The 14,686-nt window shown below is 44.9% G+C and overlaps 1 protein-coding gene across 1 annotated transcript in view; it reads right to left on the reverse strand.

Moving 5' to 3' along the window:
* Positions 1-14,686, reverse strand: part of LOC106591008 (calsyntenin-2) — a 529,723-nt gene that overhangs the window by 130,961 nt on the left and 384,076 nt on the right. Inside the window, exons 6-8 of the mRNA XM_082966721.1 lie at positions 8,821-9,006; positions 5,723-5,980; positions 5,372-5,493 (exon numbers count right to left, since the gene is read on the reverse strand). Of these exons, the coding sequence (XP_082822847.1) occupies positions 5,372-5,493; positions 5,723-5,980; positions 8,821-9,006 (566 nt within the window). The remainder of the gene's footprint in view (positions 1-5,371; positions 5,494-5,722; positions 5,981-8,820; positions 9,007-14,686) is intronic.

The raw sequence follows: 14,686 nt of genomic DNA on the forward strand, positions 1-14,686 counted from the left end.
AAGGTAAGTGTTTCCAATGACATTGTTAACCAATTAGTAGGCAATGCCTACTCACAATTGGTGAAAATCACATGATGCACACCGATGATGTCATTGGAAACACATATCTTTCTGTATATTTTTTACTACAAAACATAGAAAAAGGCAATTTCACATGAATCACATTTGGCTCTATACTCAAAAAGTTTGGATTTGAAATCAAACAATTACTATGAATTTAAAGTGTACACTGTCAGATATAATTTGAAGGTATTTTCATCCATATTGGGTTAACCGTTTAGAAATGATAGCAGTTTTTCTACATAGTCACCCTATTCTAGGGGAGCAAAAGTATTGGGACAAATTCACTTTTATGTGTATTAAAGTAATAAAAAGTCAAGTATTTAGTCCCATATTCATAGCACAAAATTACTATATCAAGCTTGTGACTCTACACATTTGTTGGATGCATTTGCTGTTTGTTTTGGTTGTGTTTAAGATTATTCTGTGCCCAATAGAAATGAATGGTAAATCATGTACTGTGTCATTTTGGAGTCACTTTTACTGTAAATAAGCGTAGGATATGTTTCTAAACACGCCGGACCATAATTACAAAAAATTGGTAGACTGCAAATTGACCACAACAAGCCAAACAGATGACTAAGGAGCGAGAGAGAGAGACAGAGAGAGAGAGAGAGACACACACAGAGTGAGAGAGACAGAGAGAGAGAGAGAGAGAGAGAGTCTTGTCTAACTGTGTTTGTTCTGGAATGTTACAGACCTTCTCCAGACAGTGACTCACAAGTGGTCAACCCCGGACACAAGGTCACACTCTGACCCCCGGTCCTTCCTCAAATCACAGCCAGCGATCTGTCCTCAAATTACCCAGCAGCCCCAATACTCTGCCTCTCACTGCCTGGCTTCAGCTGCTCGTCTCTTTTGTCCAATCAGAGTGCTGCGTTCAGGGTCTGGAGACTGACAATAAGAGTGACCAGGCCAACCTTGAGACAGACTCACATCCTCAGGTGAGAGGGAGCTGCTGCTGTCACCCACCCACACACTGTACATATACACATATGTCAGCCCGCTAGGTTTGGCCAAGAGTCAATGTAGCTACAGACAAACATACAGCGCCTTGCAAAAGTATTCATCCCCCTTTGCGTTTTTCCTATTTTGTTGCATTACAACCTGTAATTTAAATGGATTTTTATTTGGATTTCATGTAACGGACATACACAAAATAGTCCAAATTGGTGAAGTGAAATGAAAGAAATTACAAACGGAAAAGTGGTGCGTGCATATGTATTCACCCCCTTTACTATGAAGCCCCTACATAAGATCTGGTGCAACCAATTACCTTCAAAAGTCACATAATTAGTTAAATAATGTCCTCCTGTGTGCAATATAAGTGTCACATGATCTGTCACATGATCTCAGTACATATACACCTGTTCTGAATGGCCCCAGAGTCTCCAACACCACTAAGCAAGGGGTACCACCAAGCAAGCGGCACTATGAAGACCAAGGAGCTCTCCAAACAGGTCAGGGACAAAGTTGTGGAGAAGTACATATCAGGGTTGGGTTATAAAAAAATATCCAAAAATTTTAACATCCCACGGAGCACCATTAAATCCATTATTAAAAAATGGAAAGAATATGTCCCCACAACAAACCTGCCAAGAGAGGGCCGCCCACCAAAACTCACTGACCAGGCATGGAGGGCATTAATCAGAGAAACAACAAAGAGACCAAAGATAACTCTGAAGGAGCTGCAAAGCTCCACAGTGGAGTACAGCGGAGTATCTGTCCATAGGACCACTTTAAGCCGTACACTCCACAGAGCTGGGCTTTATAGGAGAGTGGCCAGAAAAAGAGTCATTGCTTAAAGAAAAAAATAAGCAAACACATTTGATGTTCGCCAAAAGGCATGTGGAAGACTCCCCAAATATATGTAAGAAGGTACTCTGGTCAGATGAGACTAAAATTAATCTTTTTGGGCATCAAAGAAAATGCTATGTCTGGCGCAAATCCAACACCTCTCATCATCACGAGAACGCCATCCTCCGTAGCCGATGTGAATAAGACCTTTAAACAGGTCAACATTCACAAGGCTGCGGGACCAGACGGATTACCAGGACGTGTGCTCCGGGCATGTGCTGACCAACTGGCAGGTGGCTTCACTGACATTTTCAACATGTCCCTGATTGAGTCTGTAATACCAACATGTTTCAAGCAGACCACCATAGTCCTTGTGCCCAAGAACACGAAGGCAACCTGCCTAAATGACTACAGACCAGTAGCACTCACGTCCATAGTCATGAAGTGCTTTGAAAGGTTGGTCATGGCTCACATCAACACCATTATCCCAGAAACCCTAGACCCACTCCAATTTGCATACCGCCCAAAAAGATACACAGATGATGCAATCTCTATTGCACTCCACACTGTCCTTTCCCACCTGGACAAAAGGAACACCTACGTGAGAATGCTATTCATTGACTACAGCTCAGCGTTCAACACCATAGTGCGCTCAAAGCTCATCACTAAGCTAAGGATCCTGGGACTAAACACCTCCCTCTGCAACTGGATCCTGGACTTTCTGACCGGCCGCCCCCAGGTGGTGAAGATAGGTAGCAACACATCTGTCACACTGATCCTCAACACTGGAGCCCTCAGGGGTGCATGCTCAGTCCCCTCCTATACTCCCTGTTCATCCACGACTGCATGGCCAGGCACGACTCCAACACCATCATTAAGTTTGCAGATGACACAACAGTGGTAGGCCTGATCACCGACAAAAACGAGACAGCCTATAGGGAGGAGGTCAGAAACCTGGCCATGTGGTGCCAGAATAACAACCTATCCCTCAACGTAACCAAGACGAAAGAGATGATTGTGGACTACAGGAAAAGGAGGACAGAGCATGCCCCCATTCTCATCGATGGGGCTGTAGTGGAGCAGGTTGAGAGCTTCAAATTCCTTTGTGTCCACATCAACAACAAATTATAATGGTCCAAACACACCAAGACAGTCGTGAAGAGGGCACGACAAAGCCTATTCCCCCTCAGGAAACTAAAAAGATTTGGTATGGATCCTCAGATCCTCAAAAGGTTCTACAGCTGCAACATCGAGAGCATCCTGACTGGTTGCATCACTGCCTGGTACGGCTTCTGCTCGGCCTCCGACCGCAAGGCACTACAGAGGATAGTGCGTACGGCCCAGTACATCACTGGGGCTAAGCTACCTGCCATCCAGGAACTCTACACCAGGCAGTGTCAGAAGAAGGCCCTAAAAATTGTCAAAGACCCCAGTCATCCCAGTCACAGACTGTTCTCTCTACTACAGCATGGCAAGTGGTACCGGAGTGCCAAGTCTAGGACCAAAAGGCTTCTCAACAGTTTTTACCCCCAAGCCATAAGACTCCTGAACAGGTAATCAAATGGCTACCCGGACTATTTGCATTGTGTGCCCCCCCAACCCCTCTTTTACGCTGCTGCTACTCTCTGTTTATCATATATGCATAGTCACTTTAACAATACATTCATGTACATACTATCTCAATTAGCCCGACCAACCAGACCCTGCACATTGGCTAACCGGGCTATCTGCATTGTGTCCCACCACCCGCCCCCCACCACCCGCCAACCCCTCTTTTACACTACTGCTACTCTCTGTTCATCATATATGCATAGTCACTTTAACCATATCTACGTGTACATACTACCTCAATCAGCCCGACTAACCGGTGCCTGTACATAGCCTCGCTACTGTTATTGCCTCGCTACTGTATATAGCCTCGCTACTGTATATAGCCTCGCTAGTGTTATTTTTCACTGTCTTTTTACTGTTGTTTTTGTTTCTTTACTTACCTATTGGTCCCCTAACACTTTTTTAAATTGTTTTTTATTTTATACAAATTGCACTGTTGGTTAGAGCCTATAAGTAAGCATTTCACTGTAAGGTCTACTACACCTGTTGTATTCGGCGCACATGACAAATAAACTTTGATTTGATTTGACTTGATCCCCACAGTGTAACATGCGTCGTATAGAGGGGACCAAGTCGCGGCGTGTTGAGTGCTCATGATATTCTTTTATGAAAACTAAACACTTTTACAAAGAAACAAAAACGACAGCAAACAGTTCTGTCAGGCAACAGACAACAAAACGGAAAACAACTACCCACAAAACACAATAGAAAAAACCCCAACTTAAATATGATCTCCAATTAGAGACAACGCGAACCAGCTGCCTCCAATTGGAGATCATCCCAAAACTCCAACATAGAAATAGAAAAACAAGAACTAAACATAGAAACAAAAAACATAGAATGCCCACCCATATCACACCCTGACCTAACTAAACAGAGAAAATACAGCTCTCTTAGGTCAGAACGTGACACACAGTGAAGCATGGTGGTGGCAGCATCATGCTGCGGGGATGTTTTTCATCGGCAGGGACTGGGAAACTGGTCAGAATTGAAGGAAACCTTTTTCAGTCTTCGAGAGATTTGAGACTGGGACGGAGGTTCATCTTCTAGCAGGACAATGACCCTAAGCATACTGCTAAAGCAACACTCAAGTGGTTTAAGGGGAAACATTTAAATGTCTTGGAATGGCCTAGTCAAAACCCTGACCTCAATCCAATTGAGAATCTGTGGTATGACTTAAAGATTGCTGTACACCAGCGGAACCCATCCAACTTGAAGGAGTTGGAGCAGTTTTACCTTGAAGAATGGGCAACAATTCATGCATTTTTTTTGTACTGGCCCCCCGTGGGAATCGAACCCACAACCCTGGCGTTGCACACACCATGCTCTACCAACTGAGCCACAGGGAAGGCCTAGAGAGACATACCCCAAGAGACTTGCAGCTGTAATTGCTGCAAAAGGTGGCTCTACCAAGTATTGACTGGGGTGATGAATAGTTATGCACGCTCAAGTTTTCTGTTTTTGGTCTTTTTTCTGTTTGTTTCAAAATAAAAAATATTTTGTATCTTCAAAGTGTTATGCATGTTGTGTAAATGAAATGATACAAACCCCCCCCAAAATACATTTTTATTCAGGCTGTAAGGCAACAAAATAGGAAAAATTCCAAGGGGGTGAATAATTTCGCAAGCCACTGTATCCTCACCACCAGCCCCCCTTCATCCCAGAGGAAACACACACACACCACACACACACACACACACACACACACACACACACACACACACACACACACACACACACACACACACACACACTCTAGAGGGACTGGTTGGTCCAGGCCATTTGAACTTCACATCATGTTTCATAGACAGCACACTCGTAAGGACAAGTTGTCCCTCTTTAGTGGTACAGTACATTACAAATGAATATCACTGACGTACACAAGGCCTACTGTGTAGCCTACCTGCTCCAGTTTCCAGTGGAACTCTGCAGGTCTGAAGGTGTCCACCTGGGTGAAGTCTCTCCGGAGCAGGAAGACCAGACGACAGTTATGGACGTAAAGGGAGTAGTGGTGTCTGTTCATCTCTGGAGAGGGGATGAAGAAAGAGAAGAGGGCGTAAATGTAACACACCTTCCCTAAAATTACCACAACCTTTGAATTAATACCCCTTCTCTTAAGTGAAGATAAACCCATTCTTGTCAGTAGACCACACCCATTCAATGTTCCTGCCCCTCTCCACACAGCCCTTCCCACTTTACTTCTCTCCCAGCCACACCTCTCTCTTCCCTCCTACCTTCCCTCCCCTCTTCTCACCTGTCTTATCAGAGTTGCAGAGCAGGGTCTCTTTCTCCGCCCTCAGTCCAGGAGTGGGTCCATGCTTCATCCACGTGGCGATGGTGAACTGATCCGTCAGGTTCTGTGGTACCATCTGATCAGGAATCTTTGCGGCTTGCCGCCCGTCAAACTGGAAGATGAGGTCGCTGTCCCGCCCACTGTCCGTCACAAGGGACGCCGTCCAATTAGTGGAGACGCTGGGGGCGGGGAGAAGGTCTGTGCTGCCTGACGAGGCTCCTGGGTAATTGTTGCAGTGGGAACAGATAAGGAAGCACAACAACACAGGACTGTAAATACCAATCAACACAGATATACAGACGGTTCAGATTGACCTTGGCTATGATCACTTATGAATAAGCCAGAGGCCCAGGCTTAATGTGTAAACGATGTTCAGAGATTGATAGTGGATGTGACTATTGATTTGTGACAAATGAAACAGACTTTCAGAGGTAGGAGTGGATGAGAGTCATCAGAAACCATGGCCATGCATAGAGTACATACTGCTTAATCTACCTCCATGCATAGAGTACATACTGCTTAATCTACCTCCATGTATAGAGTACATACTGCTTAATCTACCTCCATGCATAGAGTACATACTGTTTAATCTACCTCCATGCATAGAGTACATACTGCTTAATCTACCTCCATGCATAGAGTACATACTGCTTAATCTACCTCCATGTATAGAGTACATACTGCTTAATCTACCTCCATGCATAGAGTACATACTGTTTAATCTACCTCCATGCATAGAGTACATACTGCTTAATCTACCTCCATGCATAGAGTACATACTGCTTAATCTACCTCCATGTATAGAGTACATACTGCTTAATCTACCTCCATGCATAGAGTACATACTGCTTAATCTACCTCCATGCATAGAGTACATACTGCTTCATCTACCTCCATGTATAGAGTACATACTGCTTAATCTACCTCCATGCATAGAGTACATACTGTTTTATCTACCTCCATGTATAGAGTACATACTGCTTAATCTACCTCCATGCATAGAGTACATACTGCTTCATCTACCTCCATGCATAGAGTACATACTGCTTAATATACCTCCATGCATAGAGTACATACTGCTTTATCTACCTCCATGCATAGAGTACATACTGTTTTATCTACCTCCATGCATAGAGTACATACTGTTTTATCTACCTCCATGTATAGAGTACATACTGCTTTATCTACCTCCATGCATAGAGTACATACTGCTTTATCTACCTCCATGCATAGAGTACATACTGCTTTATCTACCTCCATGCATAGAGTACATACTGTTTTATCTACCTCCATGCATAGAGTACATACTGTTTTATCTACCTCCATGTATAGAGTACATACTGCTTTATCTACCTCCATGCATAGAGTACATACTGCTTTATCTACCTCCATGCATAGAGTACATACTGCTTAATCTACCTCCATGCATAGAGTACATACTGCTTTATCTACCTCCATGCATAGAGTACATACTGCTTTATCTACCTCCATGTATAGAGTACATACTGCTTAATCTACCTCCATGCATAGAGTACATACTGCTTAATCTACCTCCATGCATAGAGTACATACTGCTTAATCTACCTCCATGCATAGCGTACATACTGCTTTATCTACCTCCATGCATAGAGTACATACTGCTTTATCTACCTCCATGCATAGAGTACATACTGCTTTATCTACCTCCATGCATAGAGTACATACTGCTTTATCTACCTCCATGCATAGAGTACATACTGCTTTATCTACCTCCATGCATAGAGTACATACTGCTTTATCTACCTCCATGCATAGAGTACATACTGCTTTATCTACCTCCATGCATAGAGTACATACTGCTTTATCTACCTCCATGGACACTAAGAAACATACAGAACACCATGGTAATGGAAAGAAAGAAGGGATGTCTGGAATTCATGTTGTTTTCACTGTCAATAACGAGTGATAATTCCCCACACAGCCAATCAGACAGGCTGTTACAGCGGAGAAGAGACTGTTATGTGATCCTTTCACAGGAAAACAAACCGATTCGTCAGAACATTAAATCAATGAATCCTCTCTTTCACTTTCTTTCTCTCTCTCTCTCTGTCTCTCTCTCTCGCTGTCTGTGTTTTCAACGCCCACTACATATCTTCTTGATAAACATAACTCTGGCCTGGTCACAGTGCTCCTCTGCAGCGCTAACATACCCCGACTAACATACAGCGCAATTGACTTGTGTGCCCTCACTCCCACTGTAACAGTGTACGGCCTAAGTAATGCCTCATTCTACATGTTTATAACACAGCTATTACATGGTGACAGTAGTACCTCCAAAACCCATCAACGCTCCAAATAAACCACATTGATACAATATGACCCATCGCTCTGGTATATCTGTTCATCCAGATAGACAATTGAAACATGCATCTGTTAGTTTTCTGCTAATAACAGGATAGCAGCGCATTAATTCATGTTTTTTTTCTGTCTGTAATGTCCTGTTTCTCCCCGCCTGATAGTCATGGCTTTGTAGAGGTTCTGACTTGCAGTGATTAGATTCTGGGAGTAAATAGATGCGTGGAGGCTTCCCTCCCTCAGTTCTCCCTCTCCACAGCCCTGCCACCGCCGCCAAGCACCGCCACCAAGCACAGCCCAACATTCTGTTTGCAGATGTCTTTGTACATTATCTCAAATTGATTGTGCTTTAAAAAAGCAATTACAATGTATTCTATTTGGTATCAGTTAATGACAATGGGAGGCTTTGAAAAGGCTCTTTAGCAGTGAACCATGCATATAGAGAGAACTGGGTGGGAGAGGGGGAGGGAGGGAGAGGGGGGGGAGAGAGGGAAGAGGGAGTTATGCATTCAGATAAGGGTCTGGGGAGTTTAACTGGTGTTCTTATTAAGAGTGTTGTAGGCTATTGACTGGCACTGGACTAGTCATTTTGGGCGCTTCAGTCTGATGATTTCTGGAGTAGCTCTGTTCTGTTATGCAACGAATCTCTAATTGTAAATCAAGTGAAATACATTGACTTACCTATGACCATTTATAGAGAAATATGTATCCCATGAGGTACGTACCACAGAGTTTCTGCAGAGACTTCTCAGAGTAGGTCTCCCGGTCGCAGCCCTTCCCAATATGGCTGGTCTGTAGCTCCACCGTGGTCCTCACTGAGGAGAGAGGCCCTCCACACGTCTCCAGATGCATCTTGGGAAACAACTGCTTGCTGCCTGTGCCTGGCTCATAGTCCACTCTTTTGTTCCAGCCTAGGAAAGACACAAGACACAATGGTTAGGGGTGGGGGAGTGTGTGTGTGTGTAAGAGAGAGAAAGAGAGTAAGAGAAAGAGATGAGAGAATAACAGTGGAGGAGAATAAGAGAGGTGGAAAGAGAAAGAGAACTAGTGTCAGTGTGATCTTGGATGTGAATATGTGGTCCTTCGAGCTGGAGAACCGAAAATTGCATTGTCTGAAGATTTTCACAATGCAAGGTTTTGTGCCCATTCCTGCCTTGTAGGTCCCCCATAAAAAGGCGACAGCCCATTCCAGAGTTTTATGCGGTCAATAAAATGTCTAATAATGTGAATCAATGGCGCTATCCACTGTACAGTATTGTGCTCACTAAATCACTGTGACATTAATAAAATGTAGAGTGTTCAGGCAGACCTGCTCGCTCACAGTGCAGCGTGTGTTTGTGCTTCCTAGTCACCTTGGTTACTGCATGCTTTAGTGTGTACAGAATGCTGTGTGTATTTGTGTGTTTTTCAGTTTGGGTATTTTGAGATGCACTACATTTCTATGTTGTGTGTGTGTGTGTTAGTGTGTGTGTGTAGGGTGCGCATGGAGTGCTGTGTGGATTTGTAGCGTCTACTCTGCAGTGTGTGTAACTAAGAAAAACAGGCAGCCAGAGAGAGGCAGGCTGAAAGAACCATGCAGGCAGAGCTGAACAGAAACACTGACTGGATAAGAAGGGAAACAGCCTGCCCTGTGGACTGTTAAATCTGTCACGTTCACTTCCTCACACACAAACACACACTCCCTGCGCTCGTTAACACACACACACACACACTCCCTGCGCTCGTTAACACACACACACACACACACACACACACACACACACACACACACACACACACACACACACACACACACACACACACACACACACACACACATCAACAGCTGTTTGTTGTGGTTTTACTTCAGCCTGCAGGGCTACACTGGTTTTGTTGTGGTTTTACTTCAGCCTGCAGGGCTACACTGGTTTTGTTGTGGTTTTACTTCAGCCTGCAGGGCTACACTGGTTTTGTTATTGTTTTACTTCAGCCTGTAGGGCTACACTGGTTTTGTTATTGTTTTACTTCAGCCTGCAGGGCTACACTGGTTTTGTTGTGGTTTTACTTCAGCCTGTAGGGCTACACTGGTTTTGTTGTGGTTTTACTTCAGCCTGCAGGGCTACACTGGTTTTGTTGTGGTTTTACTTCAGCCTGCAGGGCTACACTGGTTTTGTTATTGTTTTACTTCAGCCTGCAGGGCTACACTGGTTTTGTTGTGGTTTTACTTCAGCCTGTAGGGCTACACTGGTTTTGTTGTGGTTTTACTTCAGCCTGCAGGGCTACACTGGTTTTGTTGTGGTTTTACTTCAGCCTGCAGGGCTACACTGGTTTTGTTGTGGTTTTACTTCAGCCTGTAGGGCTACACTGGTTTTGTTGTGGTTTTACTTCAGCCTGCAGGGCTACACTGGTTTTGTTGTGGTTTTACTTCAGCCTGCAGGGCTACACTGGTTTTGTTGTGGTTTTACTTCAGCCTGCAGGGCTACACTGGTTTTGTTGTGGTTTTACTTCAGCCTGCAGGGCTACACTGGTTTTGTTGTGGTTTTACTTCAGCCTGTAGGGCTACACTGGTTTTGTTGTGGTTTTACTTCAGCCTGCAGGGCTACACTGGTTTTGTTATTGTTTTACTTCAGCCTGTAGGGCTACACTGGTTTTGTTGTGGTTTTACTTCAGCCTGTAGGGCTACACTGGTTTTGTTGTGGTTTTACTTCAGCCTGCAGGGCTACACTGGTTTTGTTGTGGTTTTACTTCAGCCTGCAGGGCTACACTGGTTTTGTTGTGGTTTTACTTCAGCCTGCAGGGCTACACTGGTTTTGTTATTGTTTTACTTCAGCCTGCAGGGCTACACTGGTTTTGTTGTGGTTTTACTTCAGCCTGCAGGGCTACACTGGTTTTGTTGTGGTTTTACTTCAGCCTGCAGGGCTACACTGGTTTTGTTGTGGTTTTACTTCAGCCTGCAGGGCTACACTGGTTTTGTTGTGGTTTTACTTCAGCCTGCAGGGCTACACTGGTTTTGTTATTGTTTTACTTCAGCCTGCAGGGCTACACTGGTTTTGTTGTGGTTTTACTTCAGCCTGCAGGGTAACACTGGTTTGTTGTGGTTTTACTTCAGCCTGCAGGGTAACACTGGTTTGTTGTGGTTTTACTTCAGCCTGCAGGGCTACACTGGTTTTGTTGTGGTTTTACTTCAGCCTGTAGGGCTACACTGGTTTTGTTGTGGTTTTACTTCAGCCTGCAGGGCTACACTGGTTTTGTTGTGGTTTTACTTCAGCCTGCAGGGTAACACTGGTTTTGTTGTGGTTTTACTTCAGCCTGCAGGGCTACACTGGTTTTGTTGTGGTTTTACTTCAGCCTGCAGGGCTACACTGGTTTGTTGTGGTTTTACTTCAGCCTGTAGGGCTACACTGGTTTTGTTGTGGTTTTACTTCAGCCTGCAGGGCTACACTGGTTTTGTTGTGGTTTTACTTCAGCCTGCAGGGCCACACTGGTTTTGTTGTGGTTTTACTTCAGCCTGCAGGGCTACACTGGTTTTGTTGTGGTTTTACTTCAGCCTGCAGGGCTACACTGGTTTTGTTGTGGTTTTACTTCAGCCTGCAGGGCTACACTGGTTTGTTGTGGTTTTACTTCAGCCTGTAGGGCTACACTGGTTTTGTTGTGGTTTTACTTCAGCCTGCAGGGCTACACTGGTTTTGTTGTGGTTTTACTTCAGCCTGCAGGGCTACACTGGTTTTGTTGTGGTTTTACTTCAGCCTGCAGGGCTACACTGGTTTTGTTGTGGTTTTACTTCAGCCTGCAGGGTAACACTGGTTTTGTTGTGGTTTTACTTCAGCCTGCAGGGCTACACTGGTTTTGTTGTGGTTTTACTTCAGCCTGCAGGGCTACACTGGTTTTGTTGTGGTTTTACTTCAGCCTGTAGGGCTACACTGGTTTTGTTGTTGTTTTACTTCAGCCTGCAGGGCTACACTGGTTTTGTTGTGGTTTTACTTCAGCCTGCAGGGCTACACTGGTTTTGTTGTGGTTTTACTTCAGCCTGCAGGGCTACACTGGTTTTGTTGTGGTTTTACTTCAGCCTGCAGGGCTACACTGGTTATGTTGTGGTTTTACTTCAGCCTGCAGGGCTACACTGGTTTTGTTGTGGTTTTACTTCAGCCTGCAGGGCTACACTGGTTTTGTTGTGGTTTTACTTCAGCCTGCAGGGCTACACTGGTTTTGTTGTGGTTTTACTTCAGCCTGCAGGGCTACACTGGTTTTGTTGTGGTTTTACTTCAGCCTGCAGGGCTACACTGGTTTTGTTGTGGTTTTACTTCAGCCTGCAGGGCTACACTGGTTTTGTTGTGGTTTTACTTCAGCCTGCAGGGTAACACTGGTTTTGTTGTGGTTTTACTTCAGCCTGCAGGGCTACACTGGTTTTGTTGTGGTTTTACTTCAGCCTGCAGGGTAACACTGGTTTTGTTGTGGTTTTACTTCAGCCTGCAGGGCTACACTGGTTTTGTTGTGGTTTTACTTCAGCCTGCAGGGCTACACTGGTTTGTTGTGGTTTTACTTCAGCCTGTAGGGCTACACTGGTTTTGTTGTGGTTTTACTTCAGCCTGCAGGGCTACACTGGTTTTGTTGTGGTTTTACTTCAGCCTGTAGGGCTACACTGGTTTTGTTGTGGTTTTACTTCAGCCTGCAGGGCTACACTGGTTTTGTTGTGGTTTTACTTCAGCCTGCAGGGTAACACTGGTTTTGTTGTGGTTTTACTTCAGCCTGCAGGGCTACACTGGTTTTGTTGTGGTTTTACTTCAGCCTGCAGGGTAACACTGGTTTTGTTGTGGTTTTACTTCAGCCTGCAGGGCTACACTGGTTTTGTTGTGGTTTTACTTCAGCCTGCAGGGCTACACTGGTTTTGTTGTGGTTTTACTTCAGCCTGCAGGGTAACACTGGTTTTGTTGTGGTTTTACTTCAGCCTGCAGGGCTACACTGGTTTTGTTGTGGTTTTACTTCAGCCTGCAGGGTAACACTGGTTTTGTTGTGGTTTTACTTCAGCCTGCAGGGCTACACTGGTTTTGTTGTGGTTTTACTTCAGCCTGCAGGGCTACACTGGTTTGTTGTGGTTTTACTTCAGCCTGTAGGGCTACACTGGTTTTGTTGTGGTTTTACTTCAGCCTGCAGGGCTACACTGGTTTTGTTGTGGTTTTACTTCAGCCTGTAGGGCTACACTGGTTTTGTTGTGGTTTTACTTCAGCCTGCAGGGCTACACTGGTTTTGTTGTGGTTTTACTTCAGCCTGCAGGGTAACACTGGTTTTGTTGTGGTTTTACTTCAGCCTGCAGGGCTACACTGGTTTTGTTGTGGTTTTACTTCAGCCTGCAGGGTAACACTGGTTTTGTTGTGGTTTTACTTCAGCCTGCAGGGCTACACTGGTTTTGTTGTGGTTTTACTTCAGCCTGCAGGGCTACACTGGTTTTGTTGTGGTTTTACTTCAGCCTGTAGGGCCACACTGGTTTTGTTGTGGTTTTACTTCAGCCTGCAGGGTAACACTGGTTTTGTTGTGGTTTTACTTCAGCCTGCAGGGCTACACTGGTTTTGTTGTGGTTTTACTTCAGCCTGCAGGGCTACACTGGTTATGTTGTGGTTTTACTTCAGCCTGCAGGGCTACACTGGTTTTGTTGTGGTTTTACTTCAGCCTGCAGGGCTACACTGGTTTTGTTGTGGTTTTACTTCAGCCTGCAGGGCTACACTGGTTTTGTTGTGGTTTTACTTCAGCCTGCAGGGCTACACTGGTTTTGTTGTGGTTTTACTTCAGCCTGCAGGGCTACACTGGTTTTGTTGTGGTTTTACTTCAGCCTGCAGGGCTACACTGGTTTTGTTGTGGTTTTACTTCAGCCTGCAGGGCTACACTGGTTTTGTTGTGGTTTTACTTCAGCCTGCAGGGCTACACTGGTTTTGTTGTGGTTTTACTTCAGCCTGCAGGGCTACACTGGTTTTGTTGTGGTTTTACTTCAGCCTGCAGGGCTACACTGGTTTTGTTGTGGTTTTACTTCAGCCTGCAGGGTAACACTGGTTTTGTTATTGTTTTACTTCAGCCTGCAGGGCTACACTGGTTTTGTTGTGGTTTTACTTCAGCCTGCAGGGCTACACTGGTTTTGTTGTGGTTTTACTTCAGCCTGCAGGGCTACACTGGTTTTGTTGTGGTTTTACTTCAGCCTGCAGGGCTACACTGGTTTGTTGTGGTTTTACTTCAGCCTGCAGGGCTACACTGGTTTTGTTGTGGTTTTACTTCAGCCTGCAGGGCTACACTGGTTTGTTGTGGTTTTACTTCAGCCTGCAGGGCTACACTGGTTTTGTTGTGGTTTTACTTCAGCCTGCAGGGCTACACTGGTTATGTTGTGGTTTTACTTCAGCCTGCAGGGCTACACTGGTTTTGTTGTGGTTTTACTTCAGCCTGCAGGGCTACACTGGTTTTGTTGTGGTTTTACTTCAGCCTGCAGGGCTACACTGGTTTTGTTGTGGTTTTACTTCAGCCTGCAGGGCTACACTGGTTTTGTTGTGGTTTTACTTCAGCCTGCAGGGCTACACTGGTTTTGTTGTGGTTTTACTTCAGCCTGCAGGGCTACACTGGTTTTGTTGTGGT

The sequence above is a fragment of the Salmo salar genome, chromosome 20 (assembly GCF_965601325.2).
Source record: "Salmo salar chromosome 20, fSalSal1, whole genome shotgun sequence".
NCBI lineage: Eukaryota > Metazoa > Chordata > Actinopteri > Salmoniformes > Salmonidae > Salmo > Salmo salar.